Genomic DNA, 17,042 nt, shown 5'->3' with positions numbered 1-17,042 from the left:
CCAGTAAGACCAGGGAAGGGTACGGAAAACCCGATGGGACAATATTCTGTTGACAAAATACATTTGGAGCAAAATACGGCGTACAACTCCTCCAATGTTTAATTGTTGTCAATCAATCATCAATCAATGTTTATTTATATAGCCATAAATACCAAGTGTCTCAAAGGGCTGCACAGACCACAATGACATCCTCGGTAGAGCCCACATAAAGGCAAGGAAAAACTCACCTCAGTGGGACGTCGACAATGATGACTATGAAAAACCTTGGAGAGGACCGCATATTTGGGAACCCCCCCAGGAGACCGAAAGCAATGGATGTCGACCAGATCTAACATGATATTGTGAAAGTCCAATCCATAGTGGATCTAACATAACCATGAGAATCAAGTCCAAAGTGGATCCAATACAGTAGTGAGAGTCCCGTCCAAAGTGGAGCCAGCAGGAAACCATCCCAAGCGGAGGCGGATCAGGAGCACAGAGATGTCCCCAACCGATACACAGGCGAGCGGTCCATCCTGTGTCCCGACTCTGGACAGCCAGTACTTCATCCATGGCCACCAGACGGGACCCACTCCACAAGGGAGAGGGGAGACATAGGAGAAAAAGAATAGAAACGGCAGATCAACTGGTCTAAAAAGGGGGTCTATTTACAGGCTAGAGTATACAAATGAGTTTTAAGATGAGACTTAAATGCTTCTACTCAGGTAGCATCTCTAACTGTTACCGGGAGGGCATTCCAGAGTACTGGAGCCCCAATGGAAAACGCTCTCAAAATTAATCTGCAGGCTATCAAAACGACTTTGGACGAATACTTCTGGTTAAACTGGTTGACAAACACAGACCGTAGTTTGGCAACCATTCACACTCATATCCATTCATCCATCCATTTATATCCACTTATCCGAGGTCAGGTCGCGGGGGCAGCAGCCTAAACAGAGAAGCCCAGACTTTCCTCTCCCCAGCCACTTCATCCAGCTCCTACCGGGGGATCCTGAGGCATTCCCAGGCCAGCCGGGAGACATAGTCTTCCCAATGTGTCCTGGGTCATCCCCTTGGCCTCCTGCCGGTCGGACGTGCCCAAAACATCTCCCTAGGAAGGCGTTCAAGTGGGATAGTGAGCAGATGCCTGAACCACCTCATCTGGCTCCTCTCAATGTGGAGGAGCAGCGGCTTTACTTTGAGTTCCTCCCGGATGACAGAGCTTCTCACCCTATCTCTAAGGGAGATACCCGCCACCCGATGGAGGAAACTAATTTTGGCCGCTTGTCCCTTTGATCATAACCCAAAGCTCGTGACCATAGGTGAGGACGGGAACGTTTATCGACCGCTAAATTGTGAGCTTTGCCTTCCGGCTCAGCTCCTCTTTCACCACAACGGATCGATACAGCGTCCGCATTACTGAAGACGCCGCACCGATCCGCCTGTCGATCTCACGATCCATTCTTCCCTCACTCGTGAGCAAGGCTCCGAGGTACTTGAACTCCTCCACTTGGGGAAAAATCTCCTCCCCAATTCAGAGATGGCGCTCCATAGTTTCCCGGGCGAGAACCATGGACTCGGAATTGGAGGTGCTGATTCTCATCCCGGTCGCTTCACACTCGGCTGCGAACCAATCCAGTGAGAGCTGAAGATCCTGGCCAGATGAAGCCATCAGGACCACATCATCTGCATAAAGCAGAGACCTAATCCTGCAGCCACCAAACCAGATCCCCTCAACGCCCTGACTGTGCCTAGAACTTCTGTCCATAAAAGTTATGAACAGAACCGGAGACAAAGGGCAGCCTTGGCAAAGTCCAACCCTCACTGGAAATGGGTCCACATTGAAAATGTTTTGATATCCTTTGTTTGATTAAAAGTGAATGGGTAGCAGTCTTTACATAGTATATAACTTCCAATCTCTTCCACTGACATCACCTGAGCTCAGACTATGTTCTTTTTTTTTAGGACGATGGAAAGACTCCAGCTGGGTTATTTGCCCCAAATGCCCACCCTTTACATTACAGAAGCCTGAATGGGACACATTTCCACCTCAACAAACCTCTTTATTCTTGTGCACGGACTGTGTAAGACCAAAAGTCAAAAAGGAACAACAAATATACAACTTTAAAGAGTGATCAATCCCCACAACCCTGTAACAGTTGACAGATAAACAACACAATACAATTTGAAGACATTTCTGATGTCATGTAGTATTCATGTTGTAATAATGTATAAAACCCGTTTCCATGGGAAATTGTGTTGGATGTAAATATAAACAGAATACAATGATTTGCAAATCATTTTCAACCCATATTGTTGAATATGCTACAAAGACAAAATATTTGATGTTCACACTGATAGACATTTTTTTTTTGCAAATAATCATTAACTTGCCAGCAACATGTGCCAAAGTAGTTGGGAAAGGGGATGTTCATCACTTTGTTACCTCACCTTTTCTTTTAACAACACTCAATAAACGTTTGGGAACTGAGGAAACTAATTGAAAATGAAATTCTTTCCCATTCTTGTTTTATGTAGAGCTTCAGTTGTTCAACAGTCCGGGGTTTCCGCTGTTGTGTTTTACGCTTCATAATGCGCCACACATTTTCGATGGGAGACAAGTCTGGACTTAAGGTGGGCCAGGAAAGTACCCGCACTCTTTTTTTACGAAGCCACGCTGTTGTAACACGTGCTGAATATGGCTTGGCATTGTCTTGCTGAAATAAGCAGGGGCGTCCATGAAAAAGACGGTGCTTAGATGGCAGCATATGTTGTTCTAAAACCTGTATATACCTTTCAGCATTAATGGTGCCTTCACAGATGTGTAAGTTACCCATGCCTTGGGCACTAATGCACCCCCATATACCCACACATGCTGGCTTTTGAACTTTGCGTCGATAACAGTCTAGATGATTCGCTTCCCCTTTGGTCCGGATGACACGATGTCGAATATTTCCAAAAACAATTTGAAATGTGGACTCATCAGATCACAGAACACTTTTCCACTTTGCATCAGTCCATCTTAGATGATCTCGAGCCTGGAGAAGCCGGCGGCGTTTCTGGATGTTGTTGATAAATGACTTTGGCTTTGCATAGTAGAGCTTTAAGTTGCACTTACAGATGTAGCGACAAACTGTATTTAGTGACAGTGGTTTTTTGAAGTGTTGCTGAGCCCATGTGGTGATATCCTTTAGAGATTGATGTCAGTTTTGGATACAGTGCCGTCTGAGTGATCGAAGGTCACGGTCATTCAGTGTTGGTTTTCGGCCATGCCGCTTACGTGGAGTGATTTCTCCAGATTCTCTGAACCTTTTGATGATATTATGGACCGCAGATGTTGAAATCCCTAAATTTCTTGCAATTGCACTTTGAGAAACGTTGTTCTTAAACTGTTCGACTATTTTCTCACGGAGTTGTGGACAAAGGGGTGTACCTCGCCCCATCCTTTCTTGTGAAAGACTGAGCATTTTTTGGGAAGCTGTTTTTATACCCAATCATGGCACCCACCTTTTCCCAAGTAGCCTGCACATCTGGGGGATGTTCCAAATAAGTGTTTGATGAGCATTCCTCAACTTTATCAGTATTTATTGCCACCTTTCCCAACTTCTTTGTCTCGTGTTGCTGGCATAAAATTCTAAAGTTAATGATTATTTGAAAAAAAAAAATGTTTATCAGTTTGAACATCAAATAGGTTGTCTTTGTAGCATATTCAACTGAATATGGGTTGAAAAGGATTTACCAAATCATTGTATTCCGTTTATATTTACATCTTACACAATTTCCCAACTCATATAGAAATGGGGTTTGTAGATTCGAAGCAGCTGTATAGTACATAATAAAATATAAACTATAGTTATCAATACAGGAATAGACAGTAAGACCGATATCACTATAAAATGGTCCACATTCAGTTTTCCTTAAAAGCAGAATAAAAAGAATAACGCATAAAAAGTAACGGGGTTTATAGAAAATATAAAGTGCAAATAAAAAAAGCAGACATTCAGAAACACAAATCCTAAGACCATTTCAATATATGTTTTGGTTCATGTGCATGTGTTCAAAAAAACTAAACGATCAGACCCTTCTACTCGATATACCCCAATTGTTGACATATGGCTTCCGTGAATTCTGAGCATTTTGAAGATCCTCCGAGGTCTCCGGTCAAAGCCTTGAAAACAGAAGCAATTGAACATCAGACATTAACGTGTAGAACAGCTCAAACCTCAATAAAACACGACAACAACCTTTTTGTCTCGAATGGTGTTAAAGCAGGCAGTTTGGATCCTCCTGGCGTGGTCGTGCAGGCCCATGTGGCGCAGCATCATGACCGCGCTGAGCAGCAAGGCGGTGGGGTTGGCCAAGTCCTTTCCTGCTATATCTGGGGCAGTTCCGTGAACCTGAGAGAAACACATCCATGGATCATCATTAGTTTGAAATTGCTACATAAAAAAAATAAAGAATCACTTTTTATAAGTTTTAAAATGGACAGTAGTAGTCCAAATACATACAGACTCAAAAATGGCAACACCGTTGGCGCCAATGTTTCCACTGGGGGTCACTCCGAGTCCTCCAATAAGCCCAGCACAAAGATCACTGAGGGGAAACAAATACATTTCTTTTTTGACATAAAGTATATTGTCGTACACTTGTATCGTTTGATATAAAAAGTGCATTGTAATACTTTTTTTTTTTTAAATGCTCCTTTTATTAAAAAAAACCTACATAATGATTTGCATATGAACAGACAGTATGTAAGATCATAGGCACAAAAGCAAAGATATAGCCAAAATGTCACGCTGTTGTCTCAAAGCACAAAACCAGGGATGCCCAGAGTGCAGATTATTTTAGGTACTTTATAAATACTATTAAAAAATAAATACAAGTGACTTAATAACAAAACAGTGTAATATAACAAGATAAAGTTGAAATGTTGGTGCTAAAAACTAGATTAATCTTTAAAATCAGAACCCGTCCATTGGGGCCTATCTCAGCTGCATTCGGGCGGATCGCGGTGTACACCCTGGACAAGTCGCCACCTCATCACAGGGCCAACACAGATAGACAACATTCACACTCACGTTCACATACTCGGGCCCATTTAATGTTGCCAATCAACCTATCCCCAGGTAAATCAGATTCATTAATTGTAATTATTCATCAATCCATCATCTTCCGCATATCCGAGGTCGGGTTGCGGGGGCAGCAGCCTAAGCAGGGAAGCCCAGACTTTCCTCTCCTTAGCCACTTCATCCAGCTCTTCCCGAGGGATCCCGAGGCGTTCCCAGGCCAGCCGGGAGACATAGTCTTCTCAACGTGTCCTGGGTCTTCCCCGTGGCCTACTACTGGTTGGATGTGCCCTAAAAACCTCCCTAGGGAGGTGTTCTTGTGGCATCCTGACCAGATGCCCGAACCACCTGATCTGGCTCCTCTCCATGTGGAGGAGCAGCGGTTTTACTTTGAGCTCCTCCTGGAGGGCAGAGCTTCTCACCCTATCTCTAAGGGAGAGACCCACCACCCGGCGGAGGAAACTCATTTGGGCCGCTTGTACCCGTGATCTTTTCTTTTCGGTCATGACCCGAAGCTCATGACCATAGGTGAGGATGGGAACGTAGATCGACCGATAAATTGAGAGCTTTTCCTTTCGGCTCAGCTCCTTCTTCAACACAACGGATCGGTACGACGTCAACATTACTGAAGACACCGCACCAATCCGCCTGTCGATCTCACCATCCACTCTTCCCTCACTTGTGAACAAGACTCCGAGGTACTTGAACTCCTCCACTTGGGGCAGGGTTTCCGCCCCAATCCGGAAATGGCACTCCACCCTTTTCCGAGCGAGAACCATGGACTTGGTGGTGCTGATTGTAATTGTAATTAATCACAGTAAATTCACTTGACTGCAACATTACACACAAAGCAATGTTATTTTGCTGTAGTATGTCATAAACTAACTTTTTTTTTAAAAATGATTTAACTTACTTGAATGCACGTCATTTATTTGCTCAAAACTTGGTAACAGTACACCTGGGGTGTATTTTGAAGTGAAATTTACCAGAGAGCCCAACAGTCAGAGTCTCCTGACTCATTTTTGCACTGACATATGCATTGACCTGATCTCTGTACGTACAACCTGTGCCGCGCTTAATGTACCGTATTTTCCGGACCATAAAGCGCATTGCCAATGAATGGTCATACAGTATAGGGGCATTAAAAGGATTCATATATATCTATATATATATCAGGGTTTCCCACACATTCATTTATTTGTGGCGGCCCGCCACGAAAGAATTACGGCCGCCACAAATAAAAACAATAAAAAAAAAAAAAGGTTTTGTTTTTTTTCGGCTTTTGACTCGCTCGACCGCTCATAAAAGCAATGGGACTCTGTCTGTGAATGGAACTAGTAGTTACATATTATATACTGTAAATATATAAATATTATATAAATATGTATATAAAGTGTCTTAATTATATTCCAACTCCGCATTCTTCTTGGTCATCGCAGCTGTTGCTGAGACCATAATAACGTTTTTTTAATTAAATTTGCTTTTCATGAGGGCATCCTTACATCACACTCAAATTTTTACTGCATGCCTTTGGTAAGTGCCGGAGTGAGAAGAGGTTTTAAAATAATTAGCGCAAGCTTACCTTTACCGCATGCCTTTGGTAAGCGCCGGAGTGAGAAGAGGTTTTAAATTAATCAGCGCCCTGGCGGCAATTCAAGGAAATACGCTATATACACATACATACATATATACACACACATATACAGTATATACACACACACACATATATATATATATTTATATATATATACATACATATATATATATATATATATACACATACATATATATGCACATACATATACAAATATATATATACACACACATATATATATATACACACATACATATATATGCACATACATATACATATATATATATATATATATATATTTATTTATATTTTCTCTAAATGTAAAACATTTCCTTGTTGTCTACATAACATGTGATGGTGGTTCTTTGGTCAAAATGTTGCATAGATGATGTTTTACAGACCATTTCCAAGTCACTTTTTGACAGTCGCTTTAGGAAAACACCGTTTTGTGAGCGGTCTTATTTACGTGCCTCACCTTTGACATCGTCTTCTTCCCGTCATCTTTATTGTAGCGGTGTAGCGTGCAAGGACTGGAGTGGAAGAATTCTCAAAAGATGGAGCTAACTGTTTTAATGACATTCAGACTTTACTTCAATCAATAACGGAGCAGCATCTCCTCATCAGTGGCTCACTAGTGCAACAACAACGCCGGAAATGTGTCCCGTGAATAACCGTCTGACCGGAAATCTCTAATATCTAAAGTCCCGTGGGTGAATAATGTAAACTCACTACAGCGGTATGTTTTTAGCGCTTACATAGCAAGATATAAGTTAGAACTTTACACTACTTTATATTAGAAATGGCAACAGTGGAGGATAAATGTCCCATAACAAGAAGATAGAGAAAAAGAAGAAGCTTATGGACTACAGTGGCAGACGTGAGAAAATTTTCAGGACTTATACAGATCTCAAATACAGATCAGCAGGTACCAGAAGGTAAGAAAACTTGGTTTTGCATAATATTGTGAAACAAAACGCCAGATAATATGCCTCCATTTTGCGGCCCTTATACACACACACCATAGTAATACTTGTATCTCTGACTACGGTAGCCGGAATGGGCAGACAATCCATCAAGCGGTGCGGCTTCAAAGTCGTACTAAAACATTTCGAAAGATTTTCTAGTGCCGCGTGTAATGTTCTTTATTTTCAATGGAACATTTAAAGTTTTGGTGTTGTTTACTGGCGTCATATTGCAGTCTACACGTATCTCTTATGTGTGACTGCCATCTACCGGTCACACGTATCATTTCACCATGTACCAATTAAAATTGCTTCGAGGTCGGTAAGCACAACAATAATTATTCCGTACATTAGCCGCACCGGGTTATAAGGCACACTGTTGAGTTTTAAGAACATTAAAGGACTTTTAAGTGCGCCTTATAGTCCTAAAACTACGGTTCTCACCTCAGGATGTCTCCATACAAATTTGGCATCACCAGAACATCAAACTGTGAAGGGTCCTGCACCATCTGTTAAAAAAGCATCAACACAACGGCATTGGCTGTTGTCAAAAATGACAACAAAACAACTACTAACTTACATTGAGGCACACGGTATCCAAGTACATCTCAGTGAATTTAATATCTTTGTACTTTTCGGCAGCCTCTCTGCACGTTCGAAGGAAAAGCCCATCTGACATGCGCCTGACGGAATACCCCCAGTAGATGAGCACAAATAAATTAATTGAAATATATTCGTACCATGAGTGACACTTACATAATGTTGGCCTTATGGACAGCCGTGACACTGGCCCTCTTGTTGTTTCTGGCGTATTCGAACGCATACTCGGCAATGCGTTTGCTAGCTCGCTCCGTAATGAGCTTAATACTCTGCACCACGCCATCAACAATCTGAAAATACACACTGGCCACTATTAACTCAATTAGGTCAAATTGGAGCGACATTTTGAGTTAAAAAGGCAAAAGGGCATAAAGGTGTTTACCACATGTTCAATCCCACTGTATTCCCCCTCTGTGTTCTCCCTGATGGTGACCAAGTTCACATCCGCGTAGGGCGTCTCGTAGCCTTCCATAGAAACACAAGGGCGCACGTTGGCGTAGAGGTCAAAGGTTTTCCTCAGCAGGAGGTTCATGGAGGGATGACCTGCAGCGATTGGCGTCTTCAAAGGACCTGCGGATGAAGTGGTCATTCTGCTTTATCGTTTATTTATACATGAAAAAAACTACTTCATTTTCTTCATTTCGGCTAAGAGCATTTTTTTATATATTATTTTATGCTTTGTTTCTTCCATGGATTCAAGGAACTTTATTTTCATACCACAGGAAAATTCAACAAAATTGTTTTGGGGGCCACATTTATCACAATTATCTTTTTTAGTATATTATGTGGAGAGCCAACACGCTCTAAAGCAAGGGTTCTTAAAGGGGAACATTATCACCAGACCTATGTAAGCGTCAATATATACCTTGATGGTGCAGAAAAAAGACCATATATTTTTTTAACCGATTTCCGAACTCTAAATGGGTAAATTTTGACGAATTAAACGCCTTTCTGTTTATCGCTCTGGAGGGGATGACGTCAGAATGTGACGTCGCCGAGGTAATACAGCCGCCATTTTCATTTTCAACACATTGTAAACATTGGGTCTCAGCTCTGTTATTTTCCGTTTTTTCGACTTTTTTTTGGAACCTTGGAGACATCATGCCTCGTCGGTGTGTTGTCGGAGGGTCTAACAACACTAACAGGGAGGGATTCAAGTTGCACCACTGGCCCGAAGATGCGAAAGTGTCTGCAGCCAGACCCCCATTGAATGTGCCAAAGTGTCTCCACATTTTACCAGCGATGACAGACATGGCACAGAGATGTATGGATAACCTGCAGATGCATTTGCAATGATAAAGTCAACGAAATCACAAAGGTGGGTTTTGTTGATGTTGACTTATGTGCTAATCAGACATATTTGGTTGCGGCGTGACTGCCAGCTAATCGATGATAACATGCTATGCTAATCAACACTAACATGCTATTTACCGGCGGTGCTAAAGCAGACATGGCATAGAGATGTATGGATAACCTGCAGATGCATTTGCAACGATAAAGTCACAGAAATCACAAAGGTGAGTTTTGTTGATGTTAACTGCCAGCTAATCGATGCTAACATGTTACGCTAATCGATGCTAACATGCTATTTACCGGCGGTGCTAAAGCAGACATGGCACAGAGATGTATGGATAAGCTGCAGATGCATTTGCAACTATATTACGTTTCCTTCCACCCACATTTAATGCGAAAAAAACACTTACCGGTCGACGGATTTAAGTTGCTCCAGTGTCACAAGATGCGAAAGTCCTGATCGTTTGGTCCGCACATTTTACCGGCGATGCTAACGCAGCTATTCGGCCATGCTATGGCTATGAATAGCGTCAATAGCTATTCGCTAAATAGCTTCAGTTTCTTCTTCAATACTTTCCTACTCCAACCATCCGTTTCAATACATGCGTAATTTGTTCAATCGCTTAAGCCGCTGAAATCCGAGTCTGAATCCGAGCTAATGTCGCTATATCTTACTGTGGTATTCCCATTGTTTGTTAAAATTGACAGCACTGTATGACGTCACAGGGAAATAGATAGTCGCATCGCAAATAGAGAAAATCAAGCACTTTAAGGCTTTTTTTAGGGACATTCGGAGACCGGTAAAATTTTGAAAAAAAATTCAAAAAATACAACATGCCACTGGGAACTGATTTTTATTGTTTAACCCTTTTGAAATTGTGATAATGTTCCCCTTTAAATTTTTTGACCTCGGAGCCCCATGTTTCCACTACAGAGGGGCCCAGGGCCCACTCAAATATTAACACTAACTAAGTAATCTCAGGCCATGTCCACAGGAACACGGAGATTTTCAAAAACGCATATCCGGGGTTAAAACAATCTTCATACACACAAAACTATCTATGTTTACACAAAAATGCGTACACTAGCTGTTGTGCACATTTTGTTCAATCAGAAGCCTTCGAAAAGCAGCTACAATTGACTTGGTGGCATGACACCTCTGTTACTATAATGTTTATTTTGATATACTAGATGAACAATGACATATATTATCTTTAAAACTAGGCTGCACTTATTCACAGAGCCCTTGGAATATATGATTATTTGTTTGAAGCACACATATATGCCTGTGCTGCTGCAACCCGACACTAGCATGTTTTACTAGAATTCTGGCATTACATATACCAAAATCAAGTACCCACTGTACTGTTTACTTGTTGAAATACCCTCTACAAGACGAAAAACTAACCAAACGACCACTTTGCTGCTGCCAAAAATTGATTTCAAGTAATATTTTGATACTGACACATCTTATCTCTGCATATTTTACCAGAATGCCCTTCTGGGCATTACATACACCAAAATCAAGTACCTACTGTACTGTTTACTTGTTGAAATACCCCCTACAAGACTAAAATCTACCCAAACGACCACTTTGCTGCTGCCAAAAATTGATTTCACGTACCGTATTTTCCGGACCATAGGGCACACCGGATTATAGAAGATAGAGAAAAAGAAGAAGCTTATCGACTATGGCTGAGGCGCGCAATTTTTCAGGATTTATGCAGATCCCAAATACAGATCAGCATACCAGGAGGTAAGAAAAGTTTATTTTGCATAATATTGCGAAACAAAACGCCAGATATGTCTTATATACACACAATAATAATACCTTAATGCGCCGACAATCCATCAAGCGCTGCGGCTTCATAGCTTACCAAAGTTGTGATAGATTTTTGAGCGCCGTGTGTAATGTTCTATATTTTCAATGGAACATATAAAATGTTGGCATTGTTTACTTGAGTCATATTGCAGTCTAGACGTATCTCTTATGTTTGACTGCCATCTACTGGTCACACTTACCATTACAGTATGTACCAAATAAAATTGTTTCGAGGTCGGTAAGCACAACCAGAATTATTCTGTACATTAGGCACACCGGTTATAAGACGCACTGTCGAGTTTTGAGGGGGAAAAAGGATTTTAAGTGTGCCTTATAGTCTGGAAATTACGGTAATAATTTGATAGCGACACATGTCATCTCTGCATATTTTACTAGAATACCCTGTACCGTTTATGACAACCTTTTTCCAAAACACAATATATATTGTGAGATAAAACATGATAATTCATACATTTATAATTTTTTTTTCAAATGTTAAAAAAATGTGGGACCCCAAAAATGTATTGTGGGACCCCATTCTTATGACTTGACGGGGTCCCTACGACCCCAATTTGAAAATTCCAAGCGCCAGCACTGCAGCACACATGAGATGGTACGAAATTTAGTGAAATGGCATGAAATTTAGTGAATATTTCCTTTTAAGTGTGAGGTGCCAGATGACTACAGGTGTCACAGAATCTAGAGTGAGCAAACTCCACAAAACATGCCCAACAAAAAAAGTATTTCATGAAATGAAACCATGTTTTATAATATCTTAGAGGAGGCACGCTGTGGTCCAAAGTAATGTAATTACAAATAATGTTATGGTACCTTTTAGGCCCATTTTGTTTCTGTCCATTGATTCTTTGGCATCTGAAGGAATCACCCACTTCCCTCCAGGACCTTTGATGGCTGTAATGTTTCTTTCCTCCCACTGAATAGGGACCTATAAGCAAGCATTGTAACAAATGTAGGAGTCGCCTTAAGATAAATTAAAAGCTTTTACTGCTTCTACAAAACAGTGAAGTTGTCACGTTGTGTGAATGGTAAATAAAAAGAGAAAACAATGATATGGAAATCATTTTCAACTTATATTCAATTGAACAGACTGCAAAGACAAGATATTTAACGTTCGAACTGGTAAACTTTGTTATTTTTGGCAAATATTAGCTCATTTGGAGTTTGATGCCTGCAACATGTTTCAAAAAAGCTGGCACAAGTGGCAAAAAAGACTGAGAAAGTTGAGGAATGCTCATCAAGCACTTATTCGGAACATCCCACAGGTGAACAGGCTAATTGGGAACAGGTGGGTGCCAAGATTGGGTATAAAAGCAGCTTCCATGAAATGCTCAGTCATTCACAAACAAGGATAGGGCGAGGATCACCACTTTGTCAACAAATGCCTGCACAAATTGTTTAGGAACAACATTTTTCAACGAGCTATTGCAAATAATTTAGGGATTTTACCATCTAAGGTGTGTAAATATCAAAAAGTTCAGAGAATCTTGAAAAATCACAGCATATAAGCGACAAGGCCGCGACCTTCAATTCCTCAGGCGGTACTGCATCAAAAAGCGACATCAGTGTGTAAAGGATGTCACCACATGGGCTCAGGAACACTTCAGAAAACCACTGTCAGTAACTACAGTTTGTCGTTACATTTGTAAGTGCAACTTAAAACTCAACTATGCAACGCGAAAGCCATTTATCAACAACACCCAGAAACGCAGTTGGCTTTGCTGGGCCTGAGCTCATCTGAGATGGACTGAAGCAAAGTGGAAAAGTGTTTTGTGGTTTGACTAGCCCACATTTCAAATTGTTTTTGAAAACTGTGCAAGTCGTGTGCTCCGGAACAAATAGGAGAAGAACCATTTGGATTGTTATAGGTGCAAAGTTGAAAAGCCGGCATCTGTGATGGTATGGGGGTGTATTAGTGCCCAAGGCATGGGTAACTTACACATCTGTGAAGGCACCATTAATGCTGAAAGGTACATACAGGTTTTGGAGCAACATATTTGCCATCCAACCATAGTTATCATGGACGCCCCTGCTTATTTCAGCAAGACAATTCCAAGCCAAGTGTTACAACAGCGTGGCTTCTTAGTAAAAGAGTGCGGGTAATAGACTGGCCTGCCTGTAGTTCGGACCTGCCTCCCATTGAAAATGTGTGGTGCAATATGAAGCCTAAAATACGACAACGGAGACCCCGGACTGTTGAACAACTTAAGAATTCCACATAGGAAGCTTCAAAAAGGTGTTTTCACAGCTCCCAAACGTTTACTGAATGTTGTTAAAAGGAAAAGTCATGTAACACAGTGGTAAATATGCCCCTGAAGATAACTTTTATGCAATATTTTGTTGCCATTAAATTCTAAGTTAATGATTATTTGCCAATATCTTGTTTTTACAGTTTGTTCAATTGAATATGAGTTGTAAAGGATTTGCAAATCATTTAATTGTGTTTTATTTTACCATTTACACAACGTGCCAACTTCACTGCTTTTGGGTTTTGTACAATACAAACCTTTGCTGCTTCAAATATCTTCATGACAGCGGTGGAGATCTCTGGTCCAATTCCGTCACCCGGTATCAAAGTAACAGTTTGCATCTGCACAAAAAAGTAAAATGCATTCCGATCAATACAAAAATAACAATTCATCATCATCCCACATGGAAGAAGCATACCCCACTGGAGAACATTCTGGTGTCCTTCTTTAAGGCGGCTGCCACCCGCAGCACCTGTCAAGCAGATTAAAAACAACAACATTGAGTGTGAATTTGAGAAGTATGAAAATAGACGTACATTCGAATGTGTTGTTTGTATTCAAAACCCAGGAAAAAAAATCTCATTGAAGGTGTCATTTTAAATAAAATATGACCGACACGTACTGTAGTTGACATGACTAATGGGAAACTAATAGTATTACCCTTCCTCCAAACATCAAGAGTAATGCACTGCTTTAAAGGCCTACTGAAACCCACTACTACCGACCTCACAGTCTGATAGTTTATATATCAATGATGAAATCTTAACATTGCAACACATGCCAATACGGCCTTTTTAGTTTACTAAATTGCAATTTTAAATTTTGCGCGAAGTATCCTGTTGAAAACGTCGCGGTATGATGACACGTATGATGACGTGTGCGTGTGACGTCACGGACTGTAGCGGACATGTTGTTCCAGCCCCGATCCTCAGTAGTCTGCTTTAATCGCATAATTCCACAGTATTCTGGACATCTGTGTTGCTGAATCTTTGCAATTTGTTCAATTAATAATGGAGACTACAAAGAAAAAAGATGTTAGCAACACAAACACAGCCGGTATTTCCTTGTTGACATTACCGAAAGATGACGGTGAAGCTTTACTATGGAACAGAGCGGTCAAGCGAACATGGTTTCCTTCCACATGTCAAACGGCAGATTACGGTAAAAAAATTGCGGTAATAAGTCGGCTCTTACCGTAGACATGAGCGGAGAGCTTGCGTCGTTCCTCGTGCACCTGTCAAAGAGGCAGCTGCGGGCCCTCTTGCCTCCTCCGACCGGCCGCCCCCAAACGTGGGATGCTTCCACCGTGGAGGAGGGGGAAAAAAAGCTCAGACCGACCCCAACGGCTGCCTTCGCTTTGTCTGGTCGAGAAACGTGGCTTCCCTCAGAGACACCGGTGGTCACCACACCTGTGGCCACACCCCTCCGACTTTCAGGCACCATATAATCTCACTAAAACACTAGTAACACAATAAGCAGATAAGGGATTTTCCAGAATTATCCAAGTAAATGTGTCTTAATAACATCTGAATCGCTCCCACTGCCGTCTTTTTTTTCCTTTCTAGTCCTTCACTCTAACTTTGCTCATCCACGAATCTTTCATCCTCGATCAAATAATGGGGAAATTGTCGCTTTCTCGGTCCGAATCGCTCTCGCTGCTGGTGGCCATGATTGTAAACAATGTTCAGATGTGAGGAGCTCCACAACCCGTGACGTCACGCGCACATCGTCTGCTACTTGCGGTACAGGCAAGGCTTTTTTTTAGTAGCGACCATAAGTTGCGAACTTTATCGTCGATGTTCTCTACTAAATCCTTTCAGCAAAAATATGGCAATATCGCGAAATGATCAAGTATGACACATAGAATGGACCTGCTGTCCCCGTTTAAATAAGACAATCTCATTTCAGTAGGCCTTTAAAACATAACTAGGCTCAACTTACTTCCTTTGCCTTGAATTTATCCTGGCCATTGATCGATAAACGCCACTTTCTTAGTAGATTAACAATCTGTAGGTGAGGAACATTTCACACACAGTTGTAGCCTGATAAGGAAGTAGTCCATTTCAACAATTGTCTGTCACACTAAACTATGGCTATTTAGCTTTATTAAAAAAAAAAAAAAAAACAGAAATAACGCTATGGAAATAGTGAGTTTAAAATGTAAACAAGTTTCAGGTTGCCACAGTAACCCGCAGCACCGCAAGGGCGTGCATAGCAAAAAAAAAAATGGCTAGCTAAAGTTACTGTAGCTTTCTCAAGGAATTTGACAAACTATTTAACTTTGATGTGACATTTTAACGTAAGGTTTGTTTATATGATAAAACAATAAAAGAAGGGTAAGGTATGTCCCTGTACTTACCGCTGACCTCAACGCATTCCCCGCCATTCTTAGCTAGCCACCAAGGTCGATGTCGCCACTAGCCACCTGGCTGTAATCCGTCAAATCAACCGAAAAAACAAACACATATCCGTTCTGATTTACTCTTCAAAATAAAATGTTTTAATTAATTCATAAGTTAAAGTGCAACGTTCCGTTATTTTGTTAATTTGATCATCTATATTCATGTTATGAAAATATGATTTATATTTACAACTGGTATATTCGTTTAAACAGTGGCTTTCGTCCACGAGAGTGAAAGTACCTGTATTTTGAAACCGTCCTACGTCCGGTGTACTTCGGCACCAACCAGGAAGTGATTTCTGGTACATATACACAACTTTAACCATAGAAATGTTATAAGGCTGCGACTTGTCCAGGGTGTAAACCGACTTCTGCCCGAATGCAGCTAAAATAGGCTCAATGCGACCCCAAAAGGGACAAACGGTAGATAGTGGATGGATGGATGTTCTAAGGGTACGCAGCATGGAGCGCTACTGCCTACTGGCGCTGACGAGACGCGGGGCCGCCACTCTATCTAATTCATTCGTCAGGAGCAATCAACTGTCAGCGCATTTAACTCATCTTACCTCACTGAATAGCACTCATTTTCACATGCTTTTTTTTTGTCACACGTGCAGCTATGATGAAGGGACAAATATTTAGGCGTCTTTTATTATTCATCCATCCATCCATCCATCCATTTCCTACCGCTTATTCCCTTTCGGGGTCGCGGGGGGCGCTGGCGCCTATCTCAGCTACAATCGGGCGGAAGCAGTTTGCTTAATAGTCATAAAATATTCTTATATGCTATAAGTGACCAGACGTCCAAGATCAAAACTGGGAATGTAATCCCAGAGAAGGGGGAACAAAAAGGTCAGCTATTGTGAAATTGAAGAAACAATATGATTAGGTTATATATACATGTGTATATCCTACATAAATATTTTTGATTGATTGAAACTTTTATTAGTAGATTGCACAGTACAGTACATATTCCGTACAATTGACCACTAAATGGTAATAAATTTGTCAACTTGTTTAAGTCGGGGTCCACGTTAATCAATTCATGGTAAGTATGA

The 17,042-nt window shown here is 41.2% G+C and overlaps 1 protein-coding gene across 2 annotated transcripts; it reads right to left on the bottom strand.

Moving 5' to 3' along the window:
- Positions 1–2,021: 2,021 nt before the first annotated feature.
- On the bottom strand, positions 2,022–16,049 carry idh3a (isocitrate dehydrogenase (NAD(+)) 3 catalytic subunit alpha). 2 transcript variants are annotated; one of them, XM_061916933.1, is made up of 12 exons: positions 15,943–16,030; positions 15,525–15,590; positions 14,002–14,055; positions 13,841–13,924; positions 12,148–12,262; positions 8,584–8,771; positions 8,358–8,491; positions 8,182–8,284; positions 8,046–8,110; positions 4,488–4,572; positions 4,224–4,376; positions 2,022–4,147 (listed from the first exon to the last, which is right to left on the bottom strand). In XM_061916933.1, the coding sequence occupies exons 1-12, from the start codon at positions 15,967–15,969 to the stop codon at positions 4,064–4,066; spliced, it is 1,158 nt and encodes a 385-aa protein (XP_061772917.1). In that variant the 5' UTR covers positions 15,970–16,030; the 3' UTR covers positions 2,022–4,063. The 2 variants fall into 2 exon arrangements, with proteins under 2 accessions (XP_061772917.1, XP_061772918.1); XM_061916934.1 differs by lacking the exon at positions 15,525–15,590 and having other exon boundaries at positions 15,943–16,049.
- Positions 16,050–17,042: the final 993 nt, after the last annotated feature.

This window comes from Nerophis ophidion, linkage group LG12 (genome assembly GCF_033978795.1).
Source record: "Nerophis ophidion isolate RoL-2023_Sa linkage group LG12, RoL_Noph_v1.0, whole genome shotgun sequence".
NCBI lineage: Eukaryota > Metazoa > Chordata > Actinopteri > Syngnathiformes > Syngnathidae > Nerophis > Nerophis ophidion.
Note: the sequence above shows the minus strand (reverse complement) of the source record. Positions and strands in the feature narration are given on the sequence as shown.